The sequence below is a fragment of the Gymnogyps californianus genome, unplaced genomic scaffold, assembly GCF_018139145.2.
Source record: "Gymnogyps californianus isolate 813 unplaced genomic scaffold, ASM1813914v2 HiC_scaffold_48, whole genome shotgun sequence".
Taxonomy (NCBI): Eukaryota; Metazoa; Chordata; class Aves; order Accipitriformes; family Cathartidae; genus Gymnogyps; species Gymnogyps californianus.
Window position 1 is genome coordinate 206,290 of NW_026114378.1, and position 11,101 is coordinate 217,390.

An 11,101-nucleotide genomic window follows, 5' to 3' on the forward strand; every position below is an offset into this window, starting at 1 on the left:
GCAGGGGGCGGCGATGGAGGGGAGTCGTGGTGGGTTTCCCTGCGGTGTCCCCGCACCGGGGAGGGGGCGGCGGGGAGTGACTGACACCCCCGCCCGCCCGGTCCGCCGGCGGCGCCGGGGGACGATGGCGACCCAGCGAGACCCCCCCGCGGAAAGGCGGGATGGAGGGGGAGACGGAAGGGGAGGGGAAGAAGGGAGGGAGAAAGCGAGGGGAGAGCGGAGAGGCAGAGCAGGAAGGAGCTGCGCGGGAGAGCGGCGGAGCGAGGGGCAACAGCTCGACGAGAGGCGGTGGGAGGGCCGCTGCCCGGGGCTGCGCTCTGGGCAGAGGCGGCGGGGATGGGCGGGCGCGGGGCGGCTCCGTCAGCCGCCGTCCTCCGAGCCTCGGCCACCTCCCGCCGCGCTATATAGGGGAGGGAGGGGTGGCGGAGGAGGAGGTGCCTGGCGTGGCCAAAGCGCACGGGGCGGCAATGCCTCCTGCCAGGGGAGCGCACAAGTGACCGGCGCATCTTCCCATGCCTGTCTCCTGAAGCGACCCCCCCGCCCGGCATGGATGTGGCCAACAACACTACCTCCCCAGAGCGCTCCCCCGACGACGCAGGCGCCGAGGTGACCCTGGGCTACCAGCTGCTCACCTCCCTGCTCCTGGGCACTCTCAACCTGTGCGCCGTGAGCGGCAATGCCTGCGTGATTGCGGCCATCGCCCTGGAGCACTCCCTGCAAACCGCGGCCAACTATCTCATCGGCTCGCTGGCCGTCACCGACCTCATGGTGTCCGTGCTGGTGCTGCCCATGGCAGCCCTCTACCAGGTGCTGAACAAGTGGACGCTGGGGCAGGTCACCTGCAACATCTTCATCTCGCTGGATGTGCTGTGCTGCACCTCTTCCATCCTGCACCTGTGTGCCATTGCCTTGGACAGGTACTGGGCCATCACAGACCCCATCAACTATGTCAAAAAGCAGACTCCCCGGTGGGCCGCCGTGCTCATCAGCCTGACCTGGCTCATCGGCTTCTTGATATCCATCCCGCCCATGCTGGGCTGGAGGACGCCCGAGGACCGCTCGGACCCCGACGCCTGCACCATCAGCAAGGACCACGGGTACACCATCTACTCCACCTTCGGTGCCTTCTACATCCCACTTCTCATGCTGGTGCTCTACAGCTGCATCTTCAAGGCAGCCCGCTTCAGGATCCACAAGACTGTCAAGAAAGCGGAGAAGAAGAAAATCGCCGACACTTGCCTCACCCTCTCCCCGGCCACTCTGCAGAAGAAAAGCAACAGGAAGCCCGGCAAGGGTTGGTGGCAGACTGTGGAGCCCAAGCCCGGCACCTGTGTCAATGGCACAGTGCAGCAGGGCGAGGATGGAGTCACCCTGGAGATCATCGAGGTCCAGCACTGCAACAGCTCCTCCAAGGCTCACCTGCCGCTGCCCAGCAAGGCGTGCGGCTCCCTGCCGCCCCCCGCCGCCCCCCTCCTTCAAGAGGCACAACGAGAAGAACATGGAGGCCAAGTGGAGGATGGCTCTGTCCCGGGAGAGGAAGACTGTCAAGACCCTGGGCATCATTATGGGCACCTTCATCCTCTGCTGGCTGCCGTTCTTCATCGTGGCTCTGGTCCTGCCCTTTTGTGACAGTAAGTGCTACATGCCCGAGTGGCTGGGGGCAGTCATCAACTGGCTGGGCTACTCCAACTCCCTCCTCAACCCCATCATCTATGCCTATTTCAACAAAGACTTCCAAAGTGCTTTTAAGAAAATTATCAAGTGCAAATTTTGCATGCAGTGAAGCCCGCTGCTCCGGGATGGGGCAGCGGGGGCTCCTGTCACTCGCTCCATCCGCCTGGCCCCCCACCGCAGTGTGCCCAGCCCCTCTCCAGCGCCAGCAGAAAGGTGGGGGGCACCGGGACCCTCTCCCCCCCCAGCACACTCGAGCCCCTTGCTCCTCCGCCCGTCGGACAAGCCCTACAGGGTAGAGCAGGGCTCCGCCGGGGACGGCACAGGGACACCTGGCCCGGGAGGGCTCTGCAGCCGCCCTCACCTTGCCTGGCCTTGCTGGGACTCCGCTGCTGGGCGCCGGTGCTCCCGCCTCCCTCCCCTCCGTCATTCTGGGTAGACTTAGGGTTTGCAGGTCGTTGCTTGTGGTCACTGTAAACCACGGTGTCTGCCCAAGTAGCATCGGTAAAAATAAACCACCCTATGCAGAAAACCGCCGTGTCGGAGTTTTTTCTTGGATTTACAAGGAGATGGTGGGGGACTTAGAGTCCAACCTCAGTCTGGCGGTGTAAATACAGAGGCTGAAGGCGACTTCCTGAGCGGAGGAAGGGGCTTTGGGCTCATCACTTCCTGGGCTGTGAAACCGCCAAGTGGATTTTCTTGGGGGAAAAGCGACCATGTTTTGTAACCTTGCAAGGTACTTCCAGCAACATCCCCGTCTGCGTTATGTGTGTCTAACAGCTCTCCTGCTATGCTAGGACCTTCTAGTTCATCGGGTTTCCCTTGGTTACAGCGCGGGGAGAGGATGGGGGTTAAACCCCAATCGCATGCCTCATTTTATGGAGATTTTTTTTTTTTAATGTCTTTGACTGAGGGTTTCCCACCAAGGAAAAGCTTGGCGCTGTGCGACCGTCCCTGAGTTCACCATGCATGCAGCAGCACAGGGAGTTTAAGCAGCCTGCAAAGTAGCGGGGTTTGTTTGTTTGTTTGTTTGTTTGTTTGTTTTTTGAAGCCGCTTCAGAGTTTCTCCGGAGACGTTGCAGTTGCTTCAGAGGCAGCCAACTGCGGCACATTTTGCTCGGGGGAAAAAAAAAACAACAAAACGAACCAAACCGATCAACCAAAACATTGCCATGTGCTCCGTGGCAGTAGGGGAGAGGCCGAGAGCATCCGCCGGCGGCAGCCGCAGGTGACGAAAGCGACATCTCGGCGCAGGTTGGGAAGGGGCAGGCTCTCTCCTCCCCCGGGCCGGCCTCGGCGGGGTAAGCACGACTCTCTCCGCAAGCTAAGAGCTACCGACAGAAGGCGGCAGTGTCACTGCGATGCTAAGGGCAGGGAGAGCCAAGCAGGGTCAGCCCTGGCCTGGCTGCTCCCTGCGGCGGCTCAGCAAGCGTACCTCCGTAGAGGGTCCCCTCTCTCTCGGCAATTCCAGATGCTTGGCCCCAGGAAACCCAGGGTGCTTTCCCTTCCCCGCCTCGCCCTGGGTGGGAGCAGGACAGCCTTGCCCGCCGCACAGCCACTCTGCCCGCCCCACCACCCTGTCCCTTTCCTGCCGTGCCCCTGACTTTCCCGCAGGCTGCGTCCGGGACCTGGGGCCGCTTTCGGGAGGGGTGGCGCCGGGCCGGGCACTGGGCCGGCTGCCGTGTACCTCTGCGACGGGCCGCCTGAACTGAATGCTTGACCAAATATATATATATATTTTTCCTGTTTATTTTGGTGTAATCTGTGTTACCTGTAGGTAAAAGGAAATGTTAAATCTGTGCGTCACGTGAATGTGTCCAGTCATTTCTGAACTTTAACCGCTTACATTAAATGACAATAGTGCTTTTAACAGCTTCAGATATATAGCTGATTTTCTGAAAATCTTATTTGACCCCATTTTCACAATTAAAGTGATCTTTGATCTTATCTCCTCTTTGATCACTCCTAACCACGTGTGTCCTAGATAGCCTTTAAGTGCCGGAGTGGCAGAAGAGTGAGCCTGCAGTGATTAGGGAGCCGAAACTTCTCCTGCGTGCTCGGATATCTTTGGGAGCCCCACCCGCCGGGGGTGCGGGCTCGGCAGAGCCGCCGGGCACCCCGGGGCAGGGGCGGGAGCGGGTACGTGAGGGCACGGCCGCGCCGGCGGGGGATGACGCGCCTCGGTGCGGCAGGAGCTGCCGTGCAGCGGGGTTTGCTCCTCTCGCCGCCTCTTCCTCCGAGTCCCGCCGACTCCTGCAAGCGCGTTTCTGCACGCTTTGCCCTTTTTTTTTTTTTGCAAACCTTCCTGCAAACTCCCCGGCAACGATCCCAGCTGGGAAAGAGTGGCCGCCCTCCTGCCCCGCACGACAGACCCTGCAAGGTACCTCCCTGCGCGTCCTCCAGTCCCAGGGACTGGCGCCTGACTGTGGGCCGGGGGCCACCCGACTCCGCCGAGAGCCCCGGGCCAGGGCCCACCCGGAGCCGCATAAGGCAGGGCGGCATGAGGGATGCAGCTCCTGTGCCCCCTTCATCTGCCTCCCACCCCCGCGCTGCAGGGCGAGGGACGGCGGGGGCACGGGCACAGTCCCCAAACCGGCGCCGGGGGCTGTGAGAGGCCCCAGCCGCCCCGTGCTGCTTCCGGCTGGGGCGGAAGTGGGGGGAAACTTCGGAGCTCGGGAGCGCAAATCCCTCTGGCTGGCACAGGGAGGCGAGACGCGCCTTACCCCGTCCAGCTTTCCCACTTGTCTCCCCGTGCAGGTGCCCCCTTCTTGCATGTACAGGACGTGGAGGAGCGGCCCCGGGCGGAGGGTTCGCGGGAGCGGCGTGGATCACCAGCACCTCGGTGCCCGCCACCGCCCGGCAGCTCTCCGGCCTGCGGCGTGGCCTCCCGGGCCACTGCCGCAAGAAGCGGGGCCAAACGGGCCAGACCCGCGGAGGTGCCCATGCCGGGCAGGCAGCCGCGGTGTCCCGGGCGGCTCTCACCGCATCCCCTTCCCGGGCTGCTCCCCGGCCCCGCGGCGCTGCACAAGCCGTGACGGAAATATCGCCCCTGACCTCAGTGGGGACAATATTTCTCTGAACAGTTTTACATTTCTCACTCTATCTGTTGTCTCTTTTCTTTTTTATTCCCTGTTTAAATTCTGTAATGTGGAGGAAATGACTTGCTTTAAAAGATGGGGCATTTTGCTTCTGTGCTGTAGTTTTCAAATACCTAATTTGATTTCCACTAAGATTAAAAAAAACCAAAACAAAACAACCAAACAGAGGATTTAGTGTTTTTTAAAGGAGAAATCAATTCTATATTAAGTCAATATTTGTGGTTGGTTGCAGTATTGGATTTTCTCCACTAATGAGCAATGTCCTCACAGTTTAGAAAGCTTTATTTCAGTTTTAAAAGACCTATGGAAGCTGAAGCAATGAATAAAGAAAAATCCAAATAGAAAGCAAAAGGTTTTATGTTTCAAACGGAGCCACAGAAAATTGAGTTTTAACAACGTGAGTCAATTGTGAATAGCAAGGTTGGGCACAGATATAAATGCTTTACCCTTTTCTTCCTTTAAAAATGCTTCTTTAGAGTGCTGTAAAGCGAGAAGAAAGTTTCATAACTTTGAATTTCCTCTTCTCTGTGGCTCCAGTCCAGGCTGAATTTGGGTCTGAATCCACGTCTGACAAGAGGTACTGGCAGAGCTATCCAAGCACACTTACATCGGCCAACTGTACTTATGGTTGGGGCAGGGGAGACAAAGGGGTAGGAGAAAGGGAAAGATGTGCTGCCATAATCTATATTGCATCAAATTACAAAATGGGTTTTGTGACCATGCAATTTCATCTATTTAACTAGAAATCTTCCCCATAAAATGTTTAAGACTCCCTACCTTTCCCTGACATTCCCATCCTGACAGAAACATGCTGTAGATCTGGTAAAAACAACAACAAAATCCCCCAAATGTCCCCCAATCTTGTCATAGTTAAAAATCTGGTCTTTAGAATCTGCAGTTTCAAACATTGCTCAGGGCAACATTGTGAATCTTACATTAAAACACATAACCAAGAAATTTACCCCTCAGAGAGAAGAAACAGAAAAGGATGCTGGAAGTGAATTTCTGTTTCATAGCTGCTCAGAGAAGCATTTTTAACAGTACGGGTGACTATTACCTCTTCGGATATGGCTGGAGAAAATCCAAAATGGCTATCATGTAGTGTGGGAACAGTTCTAGTGGGGCTCTGCGAAATCTAAAAATGATCGTACCACTCATACTTTCAAAACAATGCTATATAAGTACTGTATCTTCTGTATTGCTGGATCTCAGCCTAGGTCACCCTGCTGGGTGTATGTTGCTGTGAGCCTCACCTTTATCTTGCTGCCTACAGCTGAGCTCCTGTTCTCTATGAGTAGCCAGTGTGACTTCCAGTCACAAAGAGGGGCAACTCCACAGGATGAGATTCCCTCTGTTGGACTGGAAGCAAAAATTTTTGGTGCATGATCCTTTCCATAGCTAGAATGTAGTCAAAACTATTTGACTTAATGGGGTGGCTTCTTGACTTGGGCAGTGGATGACAGAAGATTTGTTGGTGTTTTCATACCTCTCTCAATTAAGAGAAAAGGCAAATGCTCAGGCACACAGAGGACTGGAGACTCAATCCTTACAAACACTTACATGTGGCCACAAATCCCAGCCTTGCAGATGTCTGTGCCAAGTTAGTTTGGCAGGCTGTCAGCATTGTCCTGCAGAATGTAGATGAGGGATGGGAAACAGATGGATTATAAAATATTTTAAAAATTACTAAACCTGAACAAAATTTGATAGGACTACAAAAAATGAGAAAAAGGCACATGACCATCCAGATGGTTCTTGCAAGCTTCACAGACCTGTTGAAAATAGTGAGGGTCTTAAAAAGGAAAAAAATTTCTTACAAACTGTATTGGGTCTGGCTGAGATGGAGTTAATTTTCCCCATAGCAGCCCTCATAGTGCTGTGCTCTGTATTGGTAGCTAGAACGGTGTGGATAACACACCAGGGTTTTGGCTACTGCTGAGCAGTGCTCCCACAGCATCAAGGCTGTCTCTCCAACATTGCCCCCCCCTCACCCCCAAAGGCCAGTAGGCTGGGGGTGGGCAAGATCTTGGGAGGGGACACAGCCAGGACAGCTGATCCAAACTGACCAAAGGGATATTCCATACCATATGACATCTCCTCAGCAATAAAAGCTAAGAGAAAGGAGGAGGAAGGGGGGGCATTCATTATTTATGTTCGTCTTCCGGAGTAACCACTACATGTACTGAAGCCCTACTTCCCGGGAAGTGGCCAGACATCACCTGCTGATGGGAAGTAGAGAATAAAATCTTTTGTTTTTCTTTGCTTTTGCATGTGACCTTTGCTTTTGCTTTATTAAGCTGCCTTTATCTTGACCCATGAGTTCTTTTCCATCTTATTTTCTCCCCCCGCTGTCCTGCTGAGGAGGGGGAGTGATAGAATGGCTTGGTGGGCACCTGGCATCCAGCCAAGGTCAACCCACTACACAAACAAACAAACAAACAGACAAATGAAAAAGGCACAAGAGTCCTGTAATGAAAATGCTGACCAGCACAAGCAGAGGTCACTATCTGCTCCTGCTGTAATAACATCTTGTTTTATTGTTTGTACTAAACAGCACTTGAAGCATATTTTGCTATTAGGCAGAGTCAATATAATCTTTCCAAACTGACTTTCACATTTCAGAGCTATTTACACCCACTCTGCTGAACTGTAACACACAGAAGAGATGAAGATGATGTAAGCTAAAGGTGTTATCTGTGGCCTATTTTAACTTGTACCTTGTTCCTACTTCTTGGCATTCCCACTGGGGTTGGTTTGGTAGGTGGACTACCTAATACCCTGTTATAGCCATCTTACGTGCAGAGAAAGAAACATCCAGACAGGAAAAATAAAAAAAATGAAAAAGCACGAAACTCGTTGGATCAAGTCTATCCCTTGAAGAATACTGCTGTCTTCAGAAGAAATGCAGAAGGCATTGTCGTGGTTTAACCCCAGCCAGCAACTAAGCACCATGCAGCCGCTTCCCCCTTCCCCCTCCCAGTGGGGTGAGGAGGAGGAAAGAGGGAAAAAAAAAAGTAAACCTCGTGCGTTGAGATAAGAACAGTTCAATAACTAAAGTAAAATATAATACTAACAATAGTAATAATGAAATACAATAATAATAATAGTAATGAAAAGGAATATAACAAAAAGGAGGGGGAGGAAGGGAAAAAAACCAAACAAACAACAACAAAAGAAAAAAAACCACCAGTGATGCACAATGCACAATGCAATTGCTCACCACCCGCTGACCGATGCCCAGTTAGCTCCCGAGCCACGATCCGCTCTCCCAGTTAACTCTTCCCAGTTTATATACTGGGCATGATGTCATATGGTATGGAATAGCTCTTTGGCCAGTTTGGGTCAGCTGTCCTGATGGTGTCCCCTCCCAGCTTCTTGTGCCCCTCCAGCCTTCTTGCTGGCTGGGCACTAGAAGCTGAGAAATCCTTGACTTAGTATAAACACTACTTCGCAACAACTAAAAACATCAGTGTGTTATCAACATTATTTTCCTACTAAACCCAAAACACAGCACTATACCAGCTACTAGGAAGAAAATTAACTCTGTCCTAGCCGAAACCAGGACAGTATCCACCCCTTATTCTATACCATCTACATCATGTCCAGGTCCCACACTTTCCAATGCATTTTCAATTAATCACCACCACTTTTGCTGTCTTTTGATACATATACACACAGATATCATTCCCTTAATGTATAAGCCTTTACAATGTCCATTTAAAATGTTCGTTGAGTTCATTCAGTCCATGACTTTGGACTCCATCTATCGTAACAGTCTGTCTGGGCAGGAGGGATGGTGTGAAGTCCGCTCAGTCAGCAGAGCAGGATCAGGCTTTGGTGCAGTGCAGCAGGCAGATGACATTGGGCGCAGCAGGAGGATGGTGTGTAGTGTTGGATTCTTGCATGCTGCAGTCAGTCCTGGTTCCATCACTACTGCACTTCACTTGGTTTTATCAAAGTTCATTCTTTATTAATCTAGATAATTCTTACTGTAATACTGTTGATATAGCATATAACAACTATAGTAATGATGACATACAGTAGCAGGATTATATAGCAATTAACATAATACAATTTAATTCACTGGCTATTCTCACCTAAAATCAAATCCCCTTGAGGCACAAATCAGACTTCCCCATCCTTCCGCATCACCCACCAAGTGCATCCAGGCCCTTGAGCAAAAGCAATCCCACGAATGGGTTTTCCTTTGCCTGAGGCAGGAGTAACCCATACTGTCTTCCCTAGCATGTTTTTTATGTGCACTACGGGGACTTTATCCCCTTCTACAGTACGTAAAAGTTCTGATTGGGCAGGGCCAGCCCGATTGGCAGATCCTCTAGTGTTGACTAACCAGGTGGCCTTTGCTAGATGTGTATCCCAATGTTTGAAGGTCCCACCACCCATTGCTTTCAATGTAGTCTTTAACAACCCATTATATCGCTCGATTTTCCCGGAGGCTGGTGCATGATAGGGGATGTGATACACCCACTCAATGCCGTGCTCTTTGGCCCAGGTGTCTATGAGATTGTTCCTGAAATGAGTCCCATTGTCTGACTCAATTCTTTCTGGGGTACCATGTCGCCATAAGATTTGCTTCTCAAGGCCCAGGAGAGTGTTCCGGGCGGTGGCATGGGGCACGGGATATGTTTCCAGCCATCCGGTGGTTGCTTCCACCATTGGAAGCACATGGCGCTTGCCTTGGCGGGTTTGTGGGAGTGTGATATAGTCAATCTGCCAGGCCTCTCCATATTTATATTTCAGCCATCGTCCTCCATACCAAAGAGGCTTTAACCGCTTGGCTTGCTTAATTGCAGCGCATGTTTCACATTCATGGATGACCTGTGCGATAGTGTCCATGGTCAGGTCCACCCCTCGATCACGAGCCCATCTATATGTTGCACCTCTTCCCTGATGACCTGAGGTGTCATGGGCCCACCGAGCTAAAAATAATTCACCCTTATGTTGCCAATCCAGATCCACCTGAGCTACTTCAATCCTAGCAGCCTTGTCTACCTGTTGATTGTTTTGATGTTCCTCAGTGGCCCAGCTCTTGGGTACATGGGCATCTACATGACATACTTTCACAACCAGGTTCTCTAGCCGGGCAGCAATATCTTGCCACAATGGGGCAGCCCAGATGGGTTTACCTCTGCGTTGCCAGTTACTCTGCTTCCATTGCTGCAACCACCCCCACAGAGCATTTGCCACCATCCATGAGTCAGTACAGAGATAAAGTATTGGCCATTTTTCTCGTTCAGCAATGTCTAAAGCCAGCTGGATGGCTTTCACCTCTGCAAACTGACTCGATTCACCTTCTCCTTCCGCAGTTTCTGCAACTTGTCGTACAGGACTCCATACAGCCGCCTTCCACCTCCGATGCTTTCCTACAATGTGACAGGACCCATCAGTGAACAGGGCATATTGCCTCTCATTTTCTGGCAGTTTATTATACAGTGGGGCCTCTTCAGCACACGTCACCTCCTCCTCTGGCGATATTCCAAAATCTTTGCCTTCTGGCCAGTCTGTGATCACTTCCAGAATTCCTGGGCGACTGGGGTTTCCTACTCGACTTCATTGTGTGATCAGTGCAACCCACTTACTCCATGTAGCATCAGCTGCATGATGTGTAGAAGGGACCTTCCCTTTGAACATCCAGCCCAGCACTGGCAGTCGGGGTGCCAACAGGAGCTGTGTTTCAGTACCAACCACTTCTGAAGCAGCTCGAACTCCTTCATATGCTGCTAATATCTCCTTTTCAGTTGGAGTATAGCGGGCCTCAGATCCTCGATATCCCCGACTCCAAAACCCTAGAGGTCGACCTCGGGTCTCCCCTGGTGGTGCTTTCTGCCAGAGACTCCAGGTAGGGCCATTCTCCCCGGCTGCGGTGTAGAGCACATTTTTAACAGCTGGTCCTGCCCGGACTGGCCCAAGTGCTACTGCATGAACTATCTCCCGTTTAATCTGTTCAAAGGCTTGTTGTTGCTCAGGGCCCCATTTAAAATCGTTCTTCTTCCGGGTCACTTGATAGAGAGGGCTTACAATCAGACTCTAATTTGGAATATGCATTCTCCAAAAACCTACAGCACCTAAGAAAGCTTGCGTTTCCTGTTTACTAGTTGGTGGAGACATAGTTGCTATTTTGTTGATCACATCCATTGGGATGTGACGACGTCCATCTTGCCATTTTATTCCTAGAAATTGAATCTCCTGTGCAGGTCCCTTCACCTTACTCTGTTTTATGGCAAAACCAGCTTTCAGAAGGATTTGGATTATTTTCTCCCCTTTCTCAAAAACTTCTTCTGCTGTGTTGCCCCATACGATGATGTCATCAA

At 52.0% G+C, this 11,101-nt stretch overlaps 1 protein-coding gene across 1 annotated transcript; it reads left to right on the top strand.

Annotated features, from left to right (window-relative positions):
• Positions 1-546: 546 nt before the first annotated feature.
• LOC127028908 (5-hydroxytryptamine receptor 1A-like) lies at positions 547-1,783 on the top strand. Its single transcript, XM_050914557.1, is given in 2 exon segments — positions 547-1,449; positions 1,451-1,783. Coding segments are annotated over 2 exon segments (1,236 nt in total).
• Positions 1,784-11,101: the final 9,318 nt, after the last annotated feature.